This window comes from Sesamum indicum, linkage group LG6 (assembly GCF_026168435.1).
Source record: "Sesamum indicum cultivar Baizhima isolate 11 linkage group LG6, ASM2616843v1, whole genome shotgun sequence".
In the NCBI taxonomy this organism is placed as follows: domain Eukaryota; kingdom Viridiplantae; phylum Streptophyta; class Magnoliopsida; order Lamiales; family Pedaliaceae; genus Sesamum; species Sesamum indicum.
In genome coordinates, this window is record NC_142662.1 from 27,142,111 (window position 1) to 27,166,856 (window position 24,746).

The window sequence follows — 24,746 nt, forward strand, 5'->3', positions numbered from 1 at the left end:
ATCCACAATAAAAATCTACTTGAGAAACTTGCGTTCGAAGAAGAAAAGGTCGACAACGCGGAGAGGAGAAACAATTAAGAAAAAAGCCTCAATGCCAGTGACAAATAGCCCAATCATCATCATATGCAAGGAAACATGCATCTCACTCTTTTTGCACCAAACCTCGCATTTGGCAGATGCGGAAAAACATCCTTGTACTTGACATTGCACAACACGTAAATACAACTGATTCATTTCTTATTTCCAACAATGTTTGAAGAAAATCATTTAGTTCATTCCTCTTTTCACTCGGTTGAAACGAAGAGAAATAATAATGTTTCTCAGTGATGAACATCATCTATGCCTCCCTTGCCCTTCTCTGAAGCTGCTCTCAGTTGACGCTGCTCCTCCTTGTAGACTCGGTTCCTGCGTTGAAACTGCACAACGCAATACTATTAAATGTCATGCAAATTTGACTAATTGAAAAGAGATGTAGATGAAAAGGTGGAGACAAGGAAACTGTTGAGAGTGAAGTTGTTAAAATATAGGCCTTCATACCATTGGTACCTGATCTAGTTTATCCTTTCCGTTTTTCTTAAGTGCATTAACCTGGGCCAGAGGGGGCCCTTCCAATAAAAAACTACGGCTTCTACAGGAAACAAGAAAATTTAGATCATGTAAATGGTTATTATATCATTCTAATATTGTAAAGAGAAGGGTTAGAGATATATATTATCATAAAATTAGTCTTTAGAAGCTTTTGCTCATCTTCAGAGAAACTCTCATGAGACCAATTCTATTGCCTTGTTTATACAAGCTCCTAAGGTTTCCATATGAAGTATCAAAAGGGTATTACATCATAATTTTCTGAGAAATAAGGCAAAGGTTGAACATGATTACAAAGTTTCCAGGGTAGAAACTAATGGAACCTAAGAAAAGGGTACTGCTGACAGCTCTCCCAACTGGGGGAGGGAGGCTTCAACTCAGGAAGTATTTACATGTCTCAAAATCTTGATACTTGTTTAATTAGAAAAAGAATCACTGAAAATGCAATTTTCAGGATTCAAAATATAAACAGAAAAATCCAAGGCATACATTTGGATCTCACATACTAAATTTGAGGGGGGAAAAGAAAGGAAGTAGAAGAAAGGGAAGCTGTGTCCTTGAAATACCTAACAAGCTATCCACATTAGTTTCTTAGTAGATATCAGCGCAAAAACAGATGCACAGACCACCTATACCATCATACTCAACAATAGATCTTTCAATCACAAATTACACTCGCATTTACTCTCAAACTGAGACCACAATACTTCTGACATTGCAAATTGTGCATTCAGAATATCACTCATGATTTTGATCCAGATCATCTCAGTTTCTCCGGGATCAACTTCATATCCACATCATCTAAGTAAATTCCTAATATGAGACAGAAAAATTCATACCAGCAACTGCATTACCTTGTGTTTGGATACTTAGAATAAATCTGTAGAATTAGATTATATGATACACCTAAATCAAGTTTACATGTCAGTATTTCTAATTCTGATTTCAGAACTACAATTATTTGATACCAAATGCCAGGAACTTATAACCAATCGAGTCCCTGATAGTCCATACATCTTACCATATATTCAACTGCAAACTGAAAACAATGATAATTTCAACAGCAAAGAAACGCAGAGGAACAAAAATTAAAAAGAGAAATCAACAAATCCCCAATCAGTGGAACTACAATCACAAGTCCCGAGCTGAACATACCTACTTTTCGGCATATATTGAATCGAAAAATTGGGATATAATTCCAGGTAGAGGGGATAAAGGGTGAGGAAACCTGGATATACCTCTTTAGAGTGGTGGAGGCACTCGAGATAATCTTCACGGAGGAGTGCGCAATCCTTGGGCTCCCGGCAGCGGGACATGCAGTCACTGAAGTCCATCCAGAAATCGTAGCAGCGGCCCTTGTTCCCCGTTATTCCCCATCCCGACGCCATTTTACCTCTTTCTCGAGCTCTTTCCCTTTCTAGGGTTGTTCAGTTAGACTGACTCGATTCACTCCAGATCGTAGTCAAGTGTTAATGGTATAAGGTTGGTGCTGATCCAGGGGCGAAACTGCAAATACCGAAAGTTGAGTGGTGAGGAGAAAATGACCAAAATGCACTCTCTCTCTCTCTCTCTATATATATATATGTATATACAATATATTTTTCTTTTTATATATAACTTGTTTTGAACTCTTAAAATTAAATAAAAAATCGTAAGTATACAAAATATTTTATCATCATTTAATTGAAGCATCTTACTTCCTAAAGTGGGTCAATTATAACTTCTTAGTTTATCAATAAATACCTTGAAAACTTGTTATATCATTCTTGTTAGTTAATAGGTTAATCACACTTAGATCCCTTTTAAAAATATAAAATTACGTTTTTTCTTAATTTTGAAACGACATTTCAACATTTAAAAATTGTTCGTTTACACCAACCCGATCTATTTTTGTTTATAGTTTTGATGAAAAATGCTAACCTTAGTAAAAGAATTATATAAAATTTTTATTTTATCTCTTATTTAACATTGTCAAATATATTTTATATTATAAATGGATGAATGTAATATATATATGGAGTAATGTTAATATTATTATATGTATTTCCTTATAAATGTAAAATTGTTACATAAAAATATTAAATGAGGATAAAAATTAAAAAAAAACATATTTTTTTATTTGCTAACTTCAGCATTTTTCTCTAAACTCTAACGAAAAAGGATCGTGTGTAGATAGTTAATTTTCAAATAGGGCGTAAATATATTTTAAATGGGTTAATTAATAATAATAAATAGTGAATTTTGCACATTCTAACGCGTGTCCATATTACTAAAATGTATAATATAAAATATTGATATAAATATTATTTTACTTTACAAATTTATTTGTCATTATTTAAAAGTTTTTTTTAACATGAAAAAAAGGATATATTATATATAAGATAAGCTCAAAATATATTACATTTGTGGTTGCAGTATGCCTTATCGAAGCAAAGGATAAATATGAGACTACAACATCTTCAACAAAAGCATGCACAATCTCATAAATCTGCAGCGGGGATGCCAAAGCAGTTGTCGTTCCAGGCCAAAATGTTTGCTGCATGATTTGCCTTCCTATAGCAAACATGATCTTAACTGAATCAAATTAAATTTTATAAAAATAAGAGATAATTATAAAAAAAATATGGACTGTATAAATAAGAAAATTTATAAATAATAGAATAAAGCGACGCTTGTCTAATAATGAGAAAGATAGTTAATTGTCAGAGTAAATTGTGAGGGAACGAACAAAGTTAACCTCACTTCATTTATAAAAAATTATAAATTTCATAATTCATATAATAATTATTATTATATATATCACACTTAAAATTTCATACGCATAGCTAATTTAAAATGTTAAAACCAATCATTATATATATATATATATATATTAATTGGAAACAAGATGAATTGAAAGTCATGAGGAATTATTGAAAAAAATGAGAGAGAATAAACAATATACCTAGAATTTGAGAATATTTACAAAAATAAATATTAATAAAATAATTAAATTGTAAAAAACGACAAACCAAATTATGAAAGACACTAATATAGTAATTGTCAATTATATAAAAGTATTGATATGTCAGGTGCTTTTCGTATTAGAAGCATATTGACGTTTTTGTATAATATCGTAGGAAAAAATAATGAATACTTATATAAAATTTATATCGATATCTTTAAAATAATTAATATATTTGTATATTATTCAACTATAACACAATAATATTTTTAAATTATTTCATAACATCCAAATAATATATACATACTATTATAAAAACAAATAAAATATTTATATTTATGATTGATGAGTTGATTTTTAGCAATTGCATGATATCAACCGAGAAATGGGGAGATAAGCAGCAGCAGCAGGCGAGTGTCCCAGCGACACATCCAAGGGGATGTCACAGCGGAGCAGGACCCCACGCCCTCCAGAAACCAACAAATAATCAAGTCTGATTTTCTGACCCCACTTTCTTAACGTGGAGACGACTGCCGTTTCATGACACCCTCGCTCTGTCGCGCGTCTCTCCCACCTTTCCTTGGCTTCCTTCGTTTCCAAGTTTTGGTTGTATGGCCTAGATATGTTCACAGTGTGTTTTAAGTATTTTGTTTTGATATTTTGAAGATAGAGAGGAAAAAAAAAAAAATAAGTACGTGTTGGAGATAAATAGTATATTTGAATTTATTTTTTGAAATAATTTAAAATATTTTAAAATAAGTAGTGTAGGTTTGATGTTGGAATTTTTTGAGATAAAAATCATTGTTCATTATCACATTATCTTTTATATATATGTCTACATATAAATATGTATATATAAATATTATATATTTAATATTGTATTTTTTTGAGACAAAAGTGTTGTTCATTATCAAATCACATCTTTTTTATATTATATATATTATATATATAGAAAGTTAAAAAATAAAAACACACATAGTGGTTGGTTTCCATTTAAATATGATTTTGTTCTTTTTATTTTCTTTAAAAAATAACATTTTGTTAAAATTAATTATATTCACATTCCATAAATATGTACTTTATACTTGTTTATATTATTGATTAATTAAAATACGTGTTATATTATCCAACTTTAATACAATATCATTAACATTAAAAAAATACTTCTCGAAATTATGAAAAAAGATAAATTCAAATATACATAAAAATTGTCAAAATGTTGTTTATAAAATAATCAATAATGTGTTACAAGATAGTAAGTTATACGGATAAATGAATACCCTATAAGTTATACGGATAAATGAATACCCTATGTATGAAACTCTATTAAAGATATGTATCCCAAAATTCATTAGTTTAATTTTACATTATTTTTAATGCATTGGTGGCGTATATTGTTACAAAATTAAGAATATCAAGCGTGAAAATTATAAATAATTTATCAAATTTTAATTTTACCCAGTAATTTGTGATCAAATAATCAATATTACTTGTACTTTATATTTCAACGTGTGAGTTATTTTATATTAGTTATTATAATTTATTTTTTGTTATTGTTCGTATTGATATATTGATTGAATTGAAGTATATTACTGTTTTGAAATGAATTATTTTAATTTATTATGTGGCGCGCGTCCAATCCATACAATGACCTTTACGGGAATGGGACTCCTTTCACGAATAAAGCGGGATGACTAGCCATAAATTACATACAAGGAAAGACTCGGCGTTTACTCAGACTCGACTCAATACAGCAGAACAGTCTCTCTGCTCTCGAGTGTTTGAGGGGTCTTTTGGGGGTTTCAGTGTCGGAATTCGGAGAAATTTTGCGAGACAATGGCGTCTTCTCCGACGTCATCTTCTTGCTCGTCGTTCGCCGAGACGTCCTCGAAGTTCTCCGATCTTCCGGTGGTGGCGATGAGAAATAAGATCATCGAGAAGATTTTGGAGAATCGCGTCACTCTTATCATCGGTGAAACCGGTTGCGGTAGTACTTTCTGCCTCTTTTTGAACTGCTCATTCTGTCATTATTGTTTGATTCTTTTCTTTTTTTTTTTTTGGGTTGGGGGGTGCGGTGGGGTTTCTAGAGATTCCACTTGGCTAATGTGTTCTGGCCCTTACAGAATGCTCAAATTGCATTATTACATAGAGGAAATAAGTTTGTACGATCTGGCAGTTGCATGCTTATCTCCAAGAAATAAAGTTCAACACAACAAACTTTATAACATGAAATATTCATGATAAGTTTATCAAAGTTTTTTTTTTAGACTTTAATATCTGAAAAAACCTGAAATTGTCTAGATGCGTCTTGCCGCAGTTTATTGTCAAGGTAGTTAAGAAAAAACATATACTCAGAGAACTTGTGAAAACCTATTTTCAAAGTAATTGCACATTGGTTTTCTTAATGTCAATTGTTAAAAAGCAAATATACGATGGTCATCTTTTAAACAACACTTACTATCATCCCTGCATGGTTGTCTGGGAAATAATCTGATACTCCTATGTTTTCCCTTAGATATTTGAGAATTTACTTTAATAAGCTAAATATGTGTATGTTCTGAATAAATTTTCATAAGCTTTAGAATATACATAAATGGATATATTTATTTTTTCTACAGTTGTTGGAAATATATTGCTATCCTTTTAGACAGTTTGAGATTTTGGGAATTATTTAAATAATTATTTTGAATTGAAAATTTTATTTAATGGCTTTAAACTAAACTATTCGACCTTACAAGAATATAGGTATATGAATGTCTGATTGGGTCAGACTATAGGGATAAAGTAATTTTTCCTTCTTAGAATTATAACTGGTATTCACTAGTCACCTACTCCATTTTTATTGTATAATACTTCTGTTTGAAATGGTCGTGATGGCTAATACCGTTCTGACACTTTCAGCTAACTTTCTGTGGCATTAATTTTAATTCACTGATCATTTTCTGCCCTTTCTATTCTTAGTTTAAGAAATTCATATTTGTTATTTGGAAGTCCAGTTCAGCAAATACTTGCTTTAAATTTCTTTTTTACTTGGCACAGTTCAACTGAGAAAGAGACTGCAGTTCGTTTGATTTTCAGGCACTTCTAAAGCAGAGGTCCTATTACTGATGTCTTGTTTCTACACAATAAATTTTGTGTATTGGATCAAGTTGAAATAAATCCACATGTTCGTGTTCACATTTGCTCGTTGAAATTAGTAGGCATGCATGATTTTGTTTTTTGTTGGCACACTTCACATGGATGAACTGTTTCCAGAGGAGCAGATCGAGTTTCTTTTGCCACTAATATTCTGCACCGTGGTACTATATGGGATTTGCTTATCGATAAATGTACTAAGAATGTATTAGTATGTCAATGTATTAATGTTAACAATAAGTGGAGCATGACTGGAGTCCACAAGTACTTGTATGAAATGATAATTCTTTGTGGTGTACTTAATGATCCCTCGTAGTAAGTGTACTTCTGCAATTATTAGTGGTGCATCCTGAAAATACTTCCTTAGATGCACCTTTTTTGGTGTGTACATCTTGCTTAGAAATAGATTATCTAAAATATAGGAGTTTGTTTTATGCTTTTTTTTCTTTTTGGTTTGTTTTAGTGGGCAAGAGGGGTGAATTCTATTGTTTTCAAAGTTTCCAAGTGGTTATATAACACGGATTTGATTCTCTCTATTGCTATGATATTTACAGTGTTTTTCTTTAGCTACTTGACCAATAATGTTACTGAACTTTGCTTCACTTTAAGGGAAGAGCTCACAAATCCCACAATTCCTACTGGAAGAAAATATAGAGCCCATACTTTGTACTCAACCCAGAAGGTTTGCTGTTGTAGCTGTTGCTAGAATGGTAGCAAGGGCTCGTAATTGTGAAGTAGGTGGAGAGGTTGGGTACCACATTGGTCACTCAAGGGTCTTCTCAGCTAGGTAGGCTTATGATTAATATCTCTGCAATAAACACCATCTGCCCCCATAACCTGCGTATGAGGATGCAAATCATTGAAATAGGCTTTGTTGGTTCGAATTTGGGCCACTTCCCATCTACTTTGTTTTTACACTGCATGGTGTGAGTTTGACTTCTTATTGGATTCAAAGTTCTAGTTTCCATGTGTTTTTATCTTGCCTTTTTTCCGTAATCTGTGTCATTCGGTTTAGCCACTGGCTATCATTATTAACTGTTGTCAGGTCCAAGATTGTTTTCAAAACAGCTGGGGTTTTGCTGGATGAAATGCGAGAGAAGGGATTGAATGCACTTAAATACAAAGTTATTGTTCTTGATGAAGTGCATGAACGATCTGTGGAGTCTGATCTGGTTCTTGTTTGCATAAAGCAGTTCTTACTTAAAAAGAACGACTTGAGGTTGGTAGTCTTTTAGCTTAATCTTTGCACCTCTTTTATGTCTCTATTTAGCACGGTGGAACATGCATAATGGAATTATTGGCTACACCAGAGGGTCTCAACACGTATGTGATGTTCTAGGGTGGTTTTGATGTCTGCTACTGCGGATATTTCAAGATATCGTGAATACTTCAAGGATCTTGGTAGGGGTGAAAGAGTAGAAGTATTGGCGATTCCTAGCACTGGGAAGAACACCTTATTTCAAAGAAAACTGTTCTATCTTGAACAGGTATTACATGCAAGCAGCTTTATTTGGTTATCTGTCAGTGTCTTGTGGTGATTTCAAATACTCTCTCTCCCTCTGTTTACACCTTTTACCACAACTACGTAATCTTTTCCATTTCTGCTTTAATCTTGAAGTTGCAAAAGGATGGTTCACTCAGATCTGTGAGACCAAGTGCTCCAACTTCAATCCTATTTGATGTATTAAATAACCATTTGTCGATATTCTGAAATTTTAAGGATGTGAAATGGAAACTTAAGAAACAAAAAATTGGTGTTTAAGGTTTTTGTGTTACATCTTGGAGGTTTTTCTTCTACCACCACTTCTAATTTTTTTGGGGTAGAAGTAAGATTTTGTGAACTGGAAACCACATAGCTATTATGTATATGCAGCAATTTGTTATTGCTTTTGAATGCGTTTGCCCTCGTCTTTTAGATGACCTGGCTACCTTCTATACTGTGTAGCAGGTAAACTAAAATTTATATTTAGAAATTCCTACTGAATTAACTTTGTATCTGCACTTGTTTCTGGATGCTGCATATTCCCATTTGTGGTGGTTCCTGCTGTATTTTTGCAAGCATTTGTGCTTGATGTTTGCCTTACAACTATAACAGGCTGTTCTTGTGGAAAGACCTGGATAATTTATGCATCTTCTGTTAGCTTATTCATTGCCGTATACCCTTTTACCAAAGTGAGAAAGCCTTTAAGGTTTCTATAGTCAATGTACTATCATTTTTGTCCTGAAATATGTGACAATCAGAGTAGATTAGGAAAATTTCAATTCTATTCATTTCTTTTTGCTGTTTCTTTGTGATTAGAAGCCAGTAGTGTCTTTAACTGTTTTTAATAGGTGAGTGAACTTCTTGGATTGAACTGTGAGAACCTCTCTTTGGAATACTGCTCTGGACCAAACCCAACAATGGCTCAACCTGATTTCAAGCCCGAAGTGCACAAGCTTATCCACAATTTGGTGTTACATATTCACAAAAATGAACCTGATATTGAGAAGAGTATTTTGGTTTTCCTCCCAACATACTATACATTGGAGCAGCAGTGGTTCCTCCTGAAGCCTTTCAGTGAGTCTTTCAAGGTTCACATTTTGCACCGAAGTATTGACACTGAACAAGCACTCAGAGCTATGAAAATCTGGAAGTCCCATCGTAAGGTAGCAATTTTTTATACCTTTACTTTTCCTTTCATGTGCATATGATGTTGGATGACTAGATGGTATCAGAATGTTGGCAAGGCTAATAGCCTCAGATGCTATGATATTCTCTATGGTCATATATGATCTTGCTCCCAGTGCAGGTAATACTAGCCACAAATATTGCAGAATCTTCTGTTACAATACCCAAAGTAGGGTATGTCATAGATTCCTGTCGTTCTTTGCAAGTTTTCTGGGATGGTAATCGAAAAACAGACTCTGCAGAGCTTGTCTGGGTGTCAAAATCTCAGGTTTTGTGAGCTATGGTTCATTTCCATATTGTCTGGTGAAATTTGTTGGTTCTCATCATTGCATATCACAGGCTGAACAACGCAAAGGCAGAACTGGTCGGACTTGTGATGGTCACGTATATCGATTGGTAACTGGATCATTCTATGGTCAACTGGAGGATTATGAGTCCCCTGCAATACTGAAGTTATCTTTACGGCTGCAAGTACTTCTCATATGCTGTGCTGAATCTAAAGCTATTAATGAACCAAGAGGTGATCTGCTTTTCTTACCTACTGTATTGGCTTCTTTATCTTAGAGCTCGGTGGAAAATTGGACCTCTGCGCTGGAGCCTTTTCTGGTCGATTCTAATAAGCTAGTCTATGGAAGCTTTTATTGACTGCCAATCACATGCTAGGTAGTCAAAGGGTGAAACAATAGGGGGAGTTATACTTGGGTTGGATAATTACTAATGTCACTAATCTAAACCTGGGTAATCAAGTGATCTATGTATTACTCTTTCTCTGAAAGCAATTTTTAAGGTTATTAATCATTTTGTCACCAATAACAAGCTTCTTGTGTTGTCATGCCATTAAATATTTACCCGTTTACTATTTCATATTTTAAAGGGGATTGGTCTTTTTATGCCTGAAAAGAGATTTCTGTCTCATATGCACCTCTTACTATAATCTGGTGAATGAAATAAAGAGTCTGATGATATTTGCTTTTGTAAGTGTGCTTTGCAAAGGAATGCTTTAAAAATTGCCTTGTAATTCTTTATCAAATGCCTATGGGATAGCCATATTGCATTGTTTCACTTTAAACTCCATGGATATGCATGAGACTTACAATAGATTTCCAACTCCAGAAAGTTTTTTCCATTTTAAAGGTTTTATCCATACTCACAAGGTATCTGGTACATGGATCCTTATTTCCGTTCCATTGTCAGCCATGTGAAAAGTAAAGCATTGAAATTCCATTCCTTCTAAAATTAAAGCATTTCATATATGATATTTGGTTTTTTATAGGCTAACCACTCATTTCCCCAGTCAATGTGCCTTGTGTGTTGTTAAATGTGGTTGCCTAGGTAATTGTCTATGCATCTGACTTTGATGAACTGGAAAACATTGTTTGTTTGTAAATTATCTGTCATGCCCTGTTAAAGGGTCAGAAACTAGGGTGTTGATTTCTATTGTTTTCATTTTAGCATTGTTACAGAAGGCCCTGGACCCTCCAGACCCTGATGTTGTTGAGGATGCACTGGATCTGCTGGTTCACATGCGTGCATTGGAGAAGGCATCCAGGGGGCGTCACGAGCCTACCTTTTTCGGACGCTTGTTGTCTAGTTTCTCTCTATCATTTGATGCTTCCGTGCTTATTCTCAAGTTTGCCGACATAGGAATGCTCCGGGAAGGCATTCTGTTTGGTATATTGATGGATCTACAGCCATTACCCATTCTTCGTCCTTTTGGTCAGGACAACCAGGTCTTATCTAGTTTCCTTTTGAGTTCTATCTTGTCTTAACAATTTCAGAATTAATGACTGGGAGATGTGATTTCTTCAGTTCATGGAGTATACTGACAGCTATTATAGTGGAAATGGTATGAATAATGGGCTAGGTAGAAAAGAGGTGTTGTATATGGGCAACTTCTCTGCATTTCAGTTTTGGCAACGTGTCTTCAAGGTAAGTTGTGCTCTTCTCTGCCGACATTTTTTGTTGTCGTCTACATGATAGTTTGACATTTCTGTAACCAGCTCAATGTTGCCGTTCTATAGGATGGATGCCGGCTTGAACGGCTCAAAAACATCTTTAAGTTTGATGGGATGGAAGATAAAAAAATTCTGCTTCCAAAGATTGAGGAAGAATGGTGCTCATTGCACGAACTTGTCCTACCTGCCCTGCAACAAGTTTCTGAAACATGTATGATTTCTTTGAGCTTTAAGTAGCTAGTTTTTGTTTGCTTTATCCTGGGCATGTTGTCTGCAGATGATGAGATCCTAAATTCTTTGCACCGGTTTCGGCCCAAGTTTTTGGCTATATCAAGAAGTGTCCCAATTCATTACGATCCATACGACTTTTGGCATACATGCTATCTTGAGTGCGTGCAGAAGAAGGATGCTGATGCTTTAGCTGTGGGGGATGAAGACCTTGAGCATGGCAATGAATCAAGGAAATGTGTTGCTGTACCCTTTGTTGGACCCTTTGACTTTCACACAGATGAGGTGGCAAGAAAGTTTTCAGCAATAATCAAAGAGGTACTACACTCAGTTTTCTAGGTGGAGTTTCTTCTGATGTGAAGGTGATACCCTTTTTTCATTTCCATGTAAAATAGATGAGAATCCAGCTTACCGAGAATTCATCAAGAGAACAGAATGCACATGCTTCTGTTAATGGACATCACACTGCTGGGAGCTCACCACTATGCAGATATTTTGTCAATGGGTTGTGCAATAGGGGCAGCCAGTGCTTTTTTTCTCACTCACTCCAAGCAAAACGACCTGTTTGCAAATTCTTTTTCTCTTTGCAGGTATATCTATTTACTCTTTCTTCGGCATTTCTCTAAAATTGGAATCCTTGAGTATCATCTAATCATAGAACAACTTTTACTTTCAGTGGTATCTCAGGTACTTGTATTTCATAACTGCAATAGTAGTAGTACTCAAGTTATTAACCGATATGTGGTTCTAATTTGACTTGTGATGTGATTCACCAACAATATATGGAATTAACTAGGGATGTCAATGACCCTACCCAGACCTAGGCCCAGGCCCATTAAAAAAATAGAGTGAGTTTGGGTTAGATCTCTACCAGTGGTCTAAATACCCCAATTTAGACCCAACAAATGTTTTTTTTCCCCTAATTCAATTAGATTATTATTTTTCAATTTATCTACATGCAATTGAGCAAATTTAAAAAACTTAAGACATCATAACATTATTTATCGTGTAATTCTTTAACTATATGCATTTTTTAATCAATAAAAAATTTAATAATTAGTTATATAAATATATTATCATGCTAGGTATATTTTTCAATATCTTGATAGGCAATAATGATTGCTTGAAGACTTGAAGTGAAAAAATTGAATTTTAAAATTTTATAATATTAAATTGTATTGCGTTTAAATATATAGATTTAATAGTTTCATTAGATTATTTTGTAAATGGTATTATAAAATTTAAAAAAAAATCTATCGGGAAAGAGTTTTTCCTGAATTGGTCTGAATAATTCTGAATTTATTAATAAATTATGGGTAGAAATAGAAAATAAAAAGAAAGAAATTTAATTTAATTTGAAATTTATTTAGTCTTTTTTTAATTATTTTGTCTTAAATAAAAATGTCAAGTATTATCCAACAACAACATGATGAAGGAAGAAAGGAAAAAAAAAGTTTTGGGTCTAGGCTCTATCCAGACCCAAAACATTGGGTCCAAGACAACGGCATTGGATCTTGTGCAGGTTGAGTGGGGTCTGGGTATTATTTGATAGAATGGGTCTTTTATGGGTCTGGGTGTGGGTAGGGTAAGACCCTACTCATTGACAACCCTATGTGGAAAGCATTTCCTTTTACTTGGTTTACAGAAGAACTCAAAAGGAAATGTTCATAGAAATATAATTGTGAGTAACATTTATTACTTTCTGAAGCAATTTTTTTTTAATTTTCTGTCATGCTCATCTGCATTTAAAACTTTTACTGTTTATTCTTATTCTACAGAAAGGAAATGTTATGAAATTTGACTTCCACTACTTTTCCTTTCCATTTCAACTTTCCTCAGCAAATTTCTAGATTATATGCTGTTTGATTTGCTGCATCTTAGCAGCATGCAATTTGTTGGAGTTATAAGAATTGATATGGTGGCTGTCTGCAGCTTCAAGAAGCTTCATCCTGATACTAGGATATGGAATACCAGACCAAAATAATTGATATGCAATACCCTCCATGCTTCTTCGTTTCCATGGAGAAGTCTAACCTCTGGTATGCTAGTTAAGAGGGTTATCTGAAGAACCTACAAAAGAAAATGTCAATAGTCCTAAGTAAATCTTAAGCAACATTTCCAGTTTTTCCATAGATTTATAATAACTAGTTCCAATCTTCTAGTTGAACCCTGGGGGGTGCCTACAAGCGCTATGAAGAACTTTCTTAAGTACACTACCAAACTATGTACCACCACAGCACACTCGTACAAGGATATGGCATCTATACACAAGGGTTTACTTCTAAATCTCCATGTCTCCTAATTAGACTAAAAATATGCTTTTTACTTCCCATTTTTTCTCCGGAGATTATTGCTATTTGTGGACCCATTGATCTAACTCTATTGCTCCACTGGTAATAAATCTGATTAGTTGCATGTATTTGCAGGGATGCCGCAATGGAGAGTCATGTTTCTTTTCTCATGATTCTGATTCGTTAGCTATATCAAGCACTGAATCAAGTTTGTGTTTCCCAGAAGAGGACAACAAGGATGCAGAATCTCTTCTGCAATTCTTTCCCACTTCTTCACATGGATGCGTGCTAATATTAGATGACATAGATCTTCATTTTTCTTCAAATCTGGCTCTTCAGTATGACTCTTCCTGTATAATTTCCACCACTTCCCAGACAGATTCCTTCACTCTTGATCCTTCACTGATGGGCACAAATATCCTGTGGGGACTTAGCCACCCATATCAAACAATCATGTCAAAGGAAGGGGACAATTTGATCCCATGGGATGCTGTCAAATGTGTATTATGGTTTCCTAGATTTGGTAATGAGTATGGGGAAGGACAGAAGAGCCTGGTCCGAACTTTCTTCAATTATCTAGCCATCCGGATATTGGCAGATGCCCTGCATGAAGTACAAGTAATCCTAACCATGAACAATATACGGTTTTCACAACTACAGGTAATGGCAAAACTTCATAAACTCCAGTTTTCAACTTAGATTTGAGATGGAGCATTAAAACATAAGTGTAACTTTCTATCTTGGAGTGATTTTATCTATTGAATATGCATAACTAAGACTTAATGTCAAGTTAGAGTGAGGTTTCAGTCAATGTTGGTACTACTTCTCTATCAAGTGGGCTGAGTGTCCTTATGTTTCTTCATCAATTTAGTATGACATAAGAGGCTCAGTTTTTTGACCAAATATATTTGTCGTATTGGCTCTGTCCTTTGCAGATAGTTGTTCTTATTGCTTTTAGTGTTGTATCAGGTGGAAAAACTGGCGAGAGATAGCTTCTTCTTCCTCAAACAGTCATTTCTGTTTGATGATAAAAGCTTTGGAGAGTTGTTCGATGAGGTGACTGCCAAAAAGTCAATGTTAGTATCAAAGCCTATTTCGTATGTTTTTGGCCTGTATCCTCCGAGTGACTTTCAGCTTGGTGATTATGCTACACGACTACACCAGCATCTTCATCATATTTATTAGTTGAAATGTGCATTGGAAGTGGAAGGTGTTGTCCTTAGGATAACACAGAAGTTTGCTATAGAGATGTCAACTTATGTGAAGCATAAGTGGCATGCACTGCTTTTTGTTATATAGGCATATGACCAGTAGTACAAACTAAAAACAACTAAACTTAGATTTTGTCTTGCTTGCCTACAAGAAATGTGAAGTATTTATCAAGGTACGTATCATTTCATCCAGGCTTCTCATGTGGACAACAGTATCATATTCATCACTTTGCATGTGCTCTTGTTGTATATAAATTTATAATCAATGTCCAAAATGTTGTAAATGTTTTCTGAACCTTTTATTTTCTTTACCATCGTCCAATCATTTGTTTTGTGCTTACTTCAGCCCTGTTGGTTCTAAATGTAGGTTCAGATAGGAAAGTGGCCAGTCCATGTTTCTTGTTGTCAATTGTCTGCTGTTCTATCTAGGTTCGTATATTTTTTTCAGGTGATAGGAACGTGTGGGCACAAACCCAAGTTTGCTCGACAATGAATACTAATGTGTGTGTCTATAAGGTGGGTGGGTAAGAAGGGAGAAGTGAATTCCATGATCAGGCATCCATCCTTATACGTGGGTAAAAAAGAAACTGTCTGAATTTAGCATGATCATGAGTAAAGAACATGATGAAAACCTGAAGGATAGTCATGAAAGAGTTATTGTTGAGACAAAGCAGCTTGGTCCAATCCCATAAAATTGTAGGAATATCTAGATATTCTCGTCGTCCTCGGCCATATTTGAGAAACTTATTCACTTCATCGGATGAAAGGATAAATCAATAGACAATGACCGTTTAGGTTGCTGCTCTCTTTTATTATGAATTATCACTCATACTGGAAACACGTGCATACTTTATTAGCCACAACTATCATGTTACTACATCATAAGATCTGGTGTGTGTGGTGACTTATTGATGAAGATGTTTGAGGATTTGGTCCCAAATCTTTTTTAGCATCCCTGTTGGGTGGGATCTCCTGCTGGCCCCAACACTGCCCATCTCTGTTTCCTTCTCGCATATAGATTCTTTTCTAACTTTAGGTCTTGATTTGACCTATGGAAAGGAAAAGCATGTTCCTTATTGCTTTGCCTTTCTGCACCTTTGATCTCGCCTATTGCTCCCTTTGAGACACTGTGTAAAGGATATGTTGTGTTCATGTAAATAGAATTAATTTCAAGAGTGTTGATTCATTTGTTGGAAGCATGTTTTCAGAAGTTGTGGAACATTCTTAATAACTAAAGTGAATACTATAGACTGTTTGAACTTAAAACTGCATACGATTGGACAATATTTATGAATGTTACTATCTTAAAACTAATTTGTGTTTTTCTAAATTAATATTATACTGTTTTATGTCATTAACTGTCGCTATCAAGAACCTCAACACATCCATCCATTCAAATCTTGAAAACCATCCGCTATCCTCACCCTCCAATCCGTTACAGTCCACTATTTACATATACATAATCACAGCCGTCCATCCTTGAAAACGACTCTACTACCCCCCTAGTCATCCACCACCACAAGTTGCTCGCCTAACGTTCTTGCCACCTTTCTTGTGCCTACGTTAAATTTTGACTCTGAAATGTGTAATAAAATATGAACACCGTCTGAGATTTCTTCTAGTAACTTCCTTCTTTTCTAGAAACCTGTTCCTGACTCTGATATATCATGTAAATTACACGATTCTTTAATAGTTTGTTCTAATTATAATTATTCTTTATTTGTATTAATATTTGCCTAATGAATATCTTGACATTCTATTATAAATGGGTATTTATTAGTTGGATCTTATTTTAGATATTTATAATTTTTTTAAATAAAGTGAAAGTATTTTTAATTATAATAAATATAAAAAGAATTATTGAAACCTGTTTTAAATTATTTTATTCAATCATTCACACAATATAATCCAAAGTTCACGAAAGGCAACCTTTCATTACGTGCATTAATTGAATACACATATATATATATATATATATTCGCAAAAAGAAATTAGGTATTGCGTTAAATTCTGAAATATATTCGTCCAAGGAAATTCTGATTTCTCTACAGCTGCAGTCAACTAGTCACACTGAAGAACCCCCAACCTACCCCACCCCACCCCTCCTGCTGAAATATCTTCTTCCTCCTCTTACATTTTTCCCCAATCTCGTTTTCTACCTTAATCTCATCAACTCTTCAAATTTCAACACTGAAAATCAAACATAGTCGATTGCATACACTGCCAATTCGCTCTCTATGATGCAATGTCACGCGGAACCCTAGATTCACTTCACGCCATTGAATCTTGCGCCTTTCAGCTCCTCAGCTGGAGGCCCTTCGCCAGAAACCTCGACTCCGATTCCCCCAAACACTACGCCGCCAATCATGGACCCTACAGCAAGCGCCCTTGCCGCGCCGACCGCGCCACTTCTTCGTTTTCCATAGATGCCATCCTCGACATGTCAAAACTCAGCCTCTTTGATGACGATAGGCCCCTCTCGCTTTCCGCCGCCCGGAAACGCTGGTTCGCCCGTAAGCGCCGCCGACGTGGTGGGTCGAGGTCAGTGTCCGGCCGGAGCTCCGATCGCAGGTGCTGCTCCGTCGGCGCGTCTGCGGCAAATGGAACTTGCTCTGATTTTCCTATGGTTGCGGGGGGTACGGATTCGAGCGGGGAGTTATTTGGGGATCCGAATTGGGCGTCCGATGTGAGCGACCGGAACTCCAGGAGAGAGAGGGAGGGGAGTGGGGGTGGGGAGAGGGAGCATGTGAGTGCTGGGTGCGGGGGGCAGTTTGGGAATTGTGACAGTCAGGGGAATGAATCGGGTTACGGGAGTGAACCGGGCTATCGAGGGGATGCTGAGCTCGGGTACGATGATGAGGAAGAGGATGATCCGCGAGTTTTGTTTTGGGGGGACGAATTTGGAGGTACTTTCTGCTCTGAAATTTGTCTTTCCTCATATTGTATTTAGTTGATTGATTCATCAGCTAACATGCTGATTTCATGTTTGTTGCCCGGATCATATCATAGCTAGTGTCTCTGAGCAGCAAACTTGATTTCTGAAATATGAGAATTCAGACTCTTAAGTAGGTGTTCGGTCAGAGCATTAGTTAATTGTGAGGAAATGTATTCAGTAACACTGACCTTGTAATTGTTTAAGCTTATGATGTGGATGCAAATAATTTGGGGCGTCTAATGCCTTAGCAACAAAGTAATTAAAATAGCATGAGACATCAATTTTGCTAACAATTGCTAACAATGCTGTATGGTTTTATTGAAAAATTACTGGTTTTTGGAGTTAATGTATTCCTCTATTGAAAAGATGTGCACTTTTGGAGGTCTAGTCCTCAAAAAGAATTTGCTGCATAAATGATAGTGAAGCTGTGAAGAATGCCACGGCTGTCTATTTTTTCCTTCATAAGCAGTGTGGATAAAGACGTCTGAAATTGATTCAGTTTATATTGTCTTGCTTTTCTGCTTAAATCAGCTGGAATTCCTGTTTCTGTTTTGTCGTTTGCTAATTTGTCGGACTTCCAAAATGGTTGGCCATGTACTTTTATGAGTTTGGTTGTGTAGTTGCACACAGCTTCATACAAATTTGTTGGATATGGTATTAGCTCTATAGCCTCTATTGCTTGCAGAATTTTCACTCAAGTGCATTATTGCTTGTTTGCTCCATTCACTCTGGGACCTCAATACTCTCTTTTACTCTACCGTCCACTTTCCATAGGACATAGTAGCGGAGTTTCAATGGCATCAAAAGATGTATCTCGCCCTTGTGTTTGACTAGTGATGCAGGGTTTTATCTATTATGGTGATTCTTCTAACATTTTTCTGCATCACTTTTCCCATTTTGGATTGGATGCATAATTTATCTACAATTTTGAGTGGAAAAGAAGCTGCCTTGTATTTACCTTTCGTTATTAAAGAAAGACAAGTGACCTGTTCTTGTGTTTTGGTACCTTGTTCTCCTTTCTTCTATTGCATTTATATCTTCTCTATTAGATACTGTAAAAGATATTGAGAGCATTAGTTGGACGCAACCTGGGGGAGGAAACTGTTGTTCTTTTTGTTGTGTTGTTCAATCAACGAATTATTTAGCCATTTCTCTGCCTCCATTGAACCAGAAAATACTTCCAAGTTGGAAAGAGTGGGTGAAAACTCGCTGCAGAAAGCTCACCACCGAGGCCGTCGTAAGAAACATGATCTGAGAAGTGAGAATTGTTGATAACCTAAGGTAGCGACTCCTTATGCTAATATCCAGAGTTTTGCTGTGTATCAGAGAGTCTTGATCTTGTATCGGAAGGGTTTTGCCCCAAGATTCATCCTGTTCTGGAAGGTTTCCTCATGTATGAGCGCTGCATTCTGAAGGATGAGCATTTTCCTGAATGATGTTGATTCTAACAAAAACCACTGCAATTTGAGCTGTATATGTTAGTGTGATTGTATTTGAGTGCAAAAAGCTAGTATATCCCTCCCGAGTTTCTGGATTATGTTGTATACTTAAATTAAACCTATCATCAGAAAAGCCAAAGCGGACTCTAGATTTGCTTCAATCTCATATCAGAATATGCAATCCCTATTCCCAGCTTTTCTGTATTTCCAGATTGGGGCTGGTTTATATTTTAGAAACTAAATTGTTATCTGAGTTGGTGGCTAAATTGACCATCATTATGAGTTGTGTATGATGTTGATTCTTCTTCCTTAGCTTTGAAATCCTTACATGCAAATTGCAATGTTCAATTCCCTGAAAAACAATAACTTTTCTCCATGCCCAATGAATTTTCTTCTCTCTTCAAGTTCCAAGAAAGCCAATTAAGAAAATAACTATGGTATAATAGTCATCCAAACTCAATATTGTAGAATAGTAGTATCAAATTTCACTATCATTTTGCCAATGAAAGCGTGACAGGTATGTATAGCGACTAACAGTAGCTCTTTCAACAACATAAAAAGAGCATTCTGTATTTAAACGAAGTGGACGCACTTTCTGACGGGAAGTGTCTCATATTTCGGTAATTTCCTGACGGACTTGGCTGCCAGTACATACAAGGTGGTAGTTGAGCCTGACGAGGGAAAATGGCGAGCGAGGCCCTGAGTGCATACAGAACGCTGCTTAGAGCGACGCGAAAGACTTTCGCCGGCGATACCCTCATGCTTCGGGAGTCCGCCCTCGAAGTTAGGAAGAAATTCGAGGAGAATCGTCACATTACCTCTCCCACTGATCTCAATCGCCTTCTCGAGGAGGCACGTGAGGCCTCCCACTTCATCTCCAACATGATCGTCCAGGCCAAGCTCAACGATCGCGGCGGTTACGGTATGGCTAACGCATTTCTCCAGCTCAGTTGCACAGATGTTTTTGGTTTTTAGGATTTAAATGTTTTGCGTGCCATCTGTTTGTTAAAATGTCTGTGAGGTTCGATTGGGAAATGTCGCGTTATCTATATTTAAATGTCTTGGAGGTGAACTCTACAATTACTCCACACCAATGGTAATGGTTTTTTTGCTGTGTCTTGACAAACTGAAGAATTATTAGACAATCCGTTCCCTTCAAAGTTGATTCGTGGGACTTACAGAAAATAATAATATGTGCAAGAACCTCGATCGTTCTCATCATTTAATATTAGTAAAGATTGTGGAAAGCATCACAAACATAAGTGATTTTTGAGGTTGACATTTCTTAGTTGGATTAAGAGATGGTACTTCACTTACTGTAATGCTTTTCTTTTTGTGGATTAGAGGATTTGGCTGGTGTGTATTGATAATTTCAAGCCGCAACAATCATCCTCTTTTATTTACAGCACCTGATAATTTACCTCAAAAACTACTGCTGCAGAGGTGAAGCCAGGGAAAGAGCATGCAGGAGCTACACTGGAAGTTCCTTCGGAAGACCTTCTTAAGAAGTCCAAGTGAAAAGGGGGTCTCAAATGGGAAGGTTTCAATTGGCTTTTTTTCTTAATTTTCATGCCCTTTTTTCCGAGGTCTTTAATTGAATGACATTTTCTTATTCTTTATTTGCTTACATTGATCATACTCTGGACTATTCAGTTTTAATATAAGCTGATCTATGCTGCTGTTGTATCCACTATCAATGGAGATAGCTCTACTTTGCCTTTGTATCAATTGCTATTGAAGAATAGTCTACCCTCAATAACATTAATCAAAATCTAGTCGTCTATTGGAACTTGGACCGTGCTGATGTGAAGTTGGGGGCTAAACGTTGAAGATAACGGTATTGCTCTTCTACTCATTAAAGTTGACAGATATTATGTCCAGACTCCAGTGGTTGGAATTAGCCTGGCAGTTGTACCAACAACTAACGACGTACCAGTAATTCTCGAATTGTCTTAGTATTTCAGTGATTTTTCTTTTGTTTTTTTGTGAAGAGGAATAATATATGATTGGAAATAAATACTAAAAATAATAATTATGTTCTTTCTTATTTTTTTTAACTGATCGACTAAAATATACAAATAGTTGATCAGTACAAAAATATACTATGATCAGTACAAGAATAACAGATTCGATTTTATTCTGTAAACCAAAATTAAATATCAGAGTCAGAAAAATGAAAATTAAATGCCGAACAAACTTATTAAAATTCGGCCAGTATCTCCCAAGGTTAAATCTATCATCTATGGGGAAATAAGTATCTTCCAAAGTTCAATATATCAGATATGTTTCTCCGAAGAGCGAATAAGAGAAAATGAAGGAAAGAACGTGAATAAAATCAACTGTGAGCTTCCATTCGGTACGGGTTAGAAGACACTGTTTCCCCAAAGCTCGAACATGTGGTTAATAAGAATTGGCTCCAACAGAGTAAAAAGTACAAAATAATGTAATTGCAGTAAAAGAAAAATGGCCGTCCAAAAAGTGGGAGAGAGTTGTTCCCGTCTCTCCAATATTGAGTTTACAGTAAATGAGAGCAGCATAAGTTACACCAAAGTCGATATGCATCATTAATCTAGTCATCTTCATTGTCTTCTTTTTCATCCTCATCTTCGCCTTCTTCATTGTTTTCTTGTTCATCCTCATCTTTGTCTTCTTGTTCATCCTCTTCCTCATCTTTCTGTTGTTCTTCCTCATTCGTTTTCTTGTTTCCGCTTGACACGTTTCCTGAAAATGAACATAACAAGATATCAATGATATGAATGACTGGCCTGGTCAAATCTCATACCTGAAAAGAATCATGCTATCTGAAGGGAAAAAACTGGAAAGGCTTGGGATAAAAAATTAAAATTCATTACCATCAGTTTGAATTGGACAACAAAAGAATAGAAAAAAGTGTAACAAAGGGCCGCTTGTTGGTTTCAAGTTTCACAGCTTTTAATTTGCCGATCGGGCATATCAAATCACCATATAGGAACATTTTAAGTCTTACAGTCTCTAATATATACAATTGCTTCTTGGCAATAAGCCAAAAAACCACTCAAAAGGTGACCAATCTTAACCGCCCAATGGATTTGCCTGTAGGTGTTAGGAATTCAATTTTCCAAGTAGAAAGCATCCCAAGTGATATTCCTTTCCAAAGAACAGAAGCCACCTATAGAGTAACTGAAAGTTGAATCTGCTAATCCAATGAAGATCAGTTCTGGGAATACTACAATTATCTTCCACGCATGTATTGGCTGCAAAATCTCTGCATCATTCATTAAATACAGCAGCTAATCTTACCATTAAAGAAAATAAATCTCTTACCAAATTCACTGAATATGACTCCACCGGAACACAATCCTTCCTCAACTTTGATGAGCTGAAGTGTCATCCTGGGCCCAACCTCTTGAAGCTTGACGGCGCTCTTATTTGATGCCCGATTAACTCTACCAAGATCCACTGGTAGACTTACAGTTGCTGCTTCATCATCCACTTCACTTTCCGATCCATAACCAGCCCTTCAGGTATGAGAGAAAACAGAAAAATGTTGTAAAATATAACACTCCATCTCATTATGATAATCCATTACCATAGTGCCTTTTACCCAGAATGGTTGAGGGAAAAAGAAGGGGGTGCGAGTGATAAGAGAGGGAGAGAGAGCATACTTTGTCACAAAATCACTCACATCCTGGAGATTTCTCAAATCAGGTACCTGATGGTTCTGTACAAACTTTCTTATCCTTCGGGACACTCCAACAGGCTGTAATCTGATGGAGTAGTGCCGGAAGTCAATAAGCTTTGTGTCTTTGTTGTAATTAAGCAACACAATCCTTTGGCATGATGAAAGCTTGACCTGCAGCACATTGATAATATGATGGGACATTATGTTCCCCAGCTGCAATAAGGCCCCAAGCCATAGGTAAAAAGACTTACGGTGTTTATATCAATGGCAGGAAATATGTTCTGGAACATAATTGTAGTAAGCTTTAGATGTTGCTCTCCAGTCCCAAATCCAGAAAGTACAATCTACAAGTTAAATCATACACAGTGTGCATGATTAAGGAAGAATTCCAGGTAGAAGCCAAATTTTAGACAGACAACAAGTATCGGCGAAAATGTGCAATTACCAAGGGTGGGTTATTAAAAAGATCTTTAGGACATCTTGGCCGCAATTGAGACTGGGCAATATCAGCAGCCAACGAATACTCATGAATTTTGAAAGTAAGAGTTGGACCCTGGGGTGTCCTGGCGACCCTCAAGTATGGTGCTGTTTCAGTTTTTGATAAAATGAGGAAATGTGTAACACCCATTGGTCCCGCAACATTCAAGAAGTCTTTGAGATTGTTTCGCCTTTTTTCCTACAATTGCCAGAGGAGCAAAGTTAGCTGTGCTCAAGTCGTATCTTGTAATCAATCTGTCAACAGACCAGTTCTTAGGAGACCAACCACAGTATGCTTACTTTCAAGTGAAACCAATCAGAAGAGCAAAGCCACAAAAACTCAAGAAAGATGCAATTCAAAAGTAACTTACAAGATGAAGCACTAAGTTTCATATTTAATTGCAAATTACCAGAGCAATAAAAATGCCAAGCCGTGGATTTCAAAAAAGGAAGGCGGGGGGGAAGTTCACCTTGAGGTTTAGAGCAGTGAAAGGAAGCATCAATTTTCTTAAATCCATCTGCAACTGTCGGAGAACCCCGGGCAACTTCCCCCGAGAAAACACAAAACTCTTGGGGATTTTATCTCCTGTTACATGGTCTACGTTCGGCTGTTTCCTGATAATCGGTTTAACAAAAGCTTTCCTCTTCTTCTGAATCATCAACATTCACAAAAAATAAAAAAATTAAAACAAATAAAGTAGGAATCCACAAATTGCAAAAGATAAAAAAGCCACAATAATCCAATACTTACATTCCGAAATCGAGCCATCTCTTCGAGGAAAGATTACAATACCCTAGCTCGGAATCAATTTACGCACGGCAACTACGCTAAGAAGGAAACAGCAGAATCCCACCTACTAACAGAGAAAAGAGGGTTTAAGGTTTTATGATTAAAGGGGTTTTAGGGTTCCTAAGCCCCAGCCCTCGCAGGAACTGAATTAACAATGACAGTGATTTCAATGGAAATAAAACTAACTCAAATATTCATCAGTCTCCATATAGTAATTTTAGGCCTGTCCATCCCAAATCTGTACCATGGCCCAACCCACACCCATTGGATTTCTCTGTCAAACAGTGGGCCGGTTGGAGAAAACAATGAGCCCAACTATATGAGTACATAGTACATACACTATTAAATAAACCAGAAACAATTTCAAAAGGAAATTTTAGTCCAAATCGGCATTGGCGGAATCTAAACCAATTATAAAATAAATGCA

General features: G+C 36.0%; 5 protein-coding genes across 8 annotated transcripts; 3 read left to right on the forward strand and 2 right to left on the reverse strand.

Annotated features, from left to right (window-relative positions):
* Nucleotides 1-74: 74 nt before the first annotated feature.
* LOC105163132 (NADH dehydrogenase [ubiquinone] iron-sulfur protein 5-B) lies at nt 75-2,046 on the reverse strand. The gene is made up of 2 exons (XM_011081369.3): nt 1,824-2,046; nt 75-416 (listed from the first exon to the last, which is right to left on the reverse strand). Exons 1-2 carry the CDS (start codon nt 1,971-1,973, stop codon nt 321-323), a joined length of 246 nt encoding a protein of 81 aa, XP_011079671.1. The 5' UTR covers nt 1,974-2,046; the 3' UTR covers nt 75-320.
* A 3,173-nt stretch (nt 2,047-5,219) lies between these two features.
* LOC105163130 (zinc finger (CCCH type) helicase family protein) lies at nt 5,220-15,301 on the forward strand. Of its 4 annotated transcripts, none has more exons than XM_011081364.3 (14): nt 5,220-5,516; nt 7,274-7,451; nt 7,710-7,883; nt 8,004-8,151; nt 8,996-9,310; nt 9,454-9,600; nt 9,672-9,852; nt 10,785-11,062; nt 11,142-11,261; nt 11,354-11,498; nt 11,565-11,833; nt 11,911-12,105; nt 13,942-14,466; nt 14,776-15,301. In XM_011081364.3, exons 1-14 carry the CDS (start codon nt 5,366-5,368, stop codon nt 14,989-14,991), a joined length of 3,042 nt encoding a protein of 1,013 aa, XP_011079666.1. In that variant the 5' UTR covers nt 5,220-5,365; the 3' UTR covers nt 14,992-15,301. The 4 variants fall into 4 exon arrangements, with proteins under 4 accessions (XP_011079666.1, XP_020550383.1, XP_088737802.1 ...); XM_020694724.2 differs by having other exon boundaries at nt 5,376-5,516; nt 7,279-7,451; XM_088881676.1 differs by having other exon boundaries at nt 5,387-5,516; nt 6,569-7,451.
* A 1,751-nt stretch (nt 15,302-17,052) lies between these two features.
* On the forward strand, nt 17,053-19,684 carry LOC105163129 (LYR motif protein). The gene is made up of 2 exons (XM_088881658.1): nt 17,053-17,923; nt 19,124-19,684. Exons 1-2 carry the CDS (start codon nt 17,263-17,265, stop codon nt 19,222-19,224), a joined length of 762 nt encoding a protein of 253 aa, XP_088737784.1. The 5' UTR covers nt 17,053-17,262; the 3' UTR covers nt 19,225-19,684.
* Nucleotides 19,685-19,828: 144 nt separating this feature from the next.
* Nucleotides 19,829-21,119, forward strand: LOC105163127 (complex 1 family protein / LVR family protein). Its single transcript, XM_011081362.3, has 2 exons — nt 19,829-20,313; nt 20,833-21,119. Exons 1-2 carry the CDS (start codon nt 20,076-20,078, stop codon nt 20,907-20,909), a joined length of 315 nt encoding a protein of 104 aa, XP_011079664.2. The 5' UTR covers nt 19,829-20,075; the 3' UTR covers nt 20,910-21,119.
* Nucleotides 21,120-21,816: 697 nt separating this feature from the next.
* PPAN (PETER PAN-like protein) lies at nt 21,817-24,493 on the reverse strand. Its single transcript, XM_011081361.3, has 7 exons — nt 24,281-24,493; nt 24,000-24,179; nt 23,498-23,728; nt 23,304-23,396; nt 23,036-23,223; nt 22,695-22,888; nt 21,817-22,112 (listed from the first exon to the last, which is right to left on the reverse strand). Exons 1-7 carry the CDS (start codon nt 24,296-24,298, stop codon nt 21,961-21,963), a joined length of 1,056 nt encoding a protein of 351 aa, XP_011079663.1. The 5' UTR covers nt 24,299-24,493; the 3' UTR covers nt 21,817-21,960.
* Nucleotides 24,494-24,746: the final 253 nt, after the last annotated feature.

Excerpts from the sequence above, each read along its gene's own strand:
- LOC105163127 (XM_011081362.3), top strand. The coding sequence starts at position 20,076 with ATGGCGAGCGAGGCCCTGAGTGCATACAGAACGCTGCTTAGAGCGACG. Across the intron at positions 20,314-20,832 it reads CAACGATCGCGGCGGTTACG|AGGTGAAGCCAGGGAAAGAG; the intron begins GTATGGCTAACG and ends CTACTGCTGCAG.
- LOC105163132 (XM_011081369.3), bottom strand. The coding sequence starts at position 1,973 with ATGGCGTCGGGATGGGGAATAACGGGGAACAAGGGCCGCTGCTACGAT. Across the intron at positions 417-1,823 it reads GCCTCCACCACTCTAAAGAG|TTTCAACGCAGGAACCGAGT; the intron begins GTATATCCAGGT and ends TGCGTTGTGCAG.
- PPAN (XM_011081361.3), bottom strand. Across the intron at positions 23,729-23,999 it reads TCACTGCTCTAAACCTCAAG|GAAAAAAGGCGAAACAATCT; the intron begins GTGAACTTCCCC and ends TGGCAATTGTAG. Across the intron at positions 22,113-22,694 it reads AGTCATATTCAGTGAATTTG|GAAACGTGTCAAGCGGAAAC; the intron begins GTAAGAGATTTA and ends GTTCATTTTCAG.
- LOC105163130 (XM_011081364.3), top strand. The coding sequence starts at position 5,366 with ATGGCGTCTTCTCCGACGTCATCTTCTTGCTCGTCGTTCGCCGAGACG. Across the intron at positions 5,517-7,273 it reads CATCGGTGAAACCGGTTGCG|GGAAGAGCTCACAAATCCCA; the intron begins GTAGTACTTTCT and ends CTTCACTTTAAG. Across the intron at positions 11,834-11,910 it reads TTTCAGCAATAATCAAAGAG|ATGAGAATCCAGCTTACCGA; the intron begins GTACTACACTCA and ends CATGTAAAATAG.
- LOC105163129 (XM_088881658.1), top strand. The coding sequence starts at position 17,263 with ATGTCACGCGGAACCCTAGATTCACTTCACGCCATTGAATCTTGCGCC. Across the intron at positions 17,924-19,123 it reads TTGGGGGGACGAATTTGGAG|AAAATACTTCCAAGTTGGAA; the intron begins GTACTTTCTGCT and ends CCATTGAACCAG.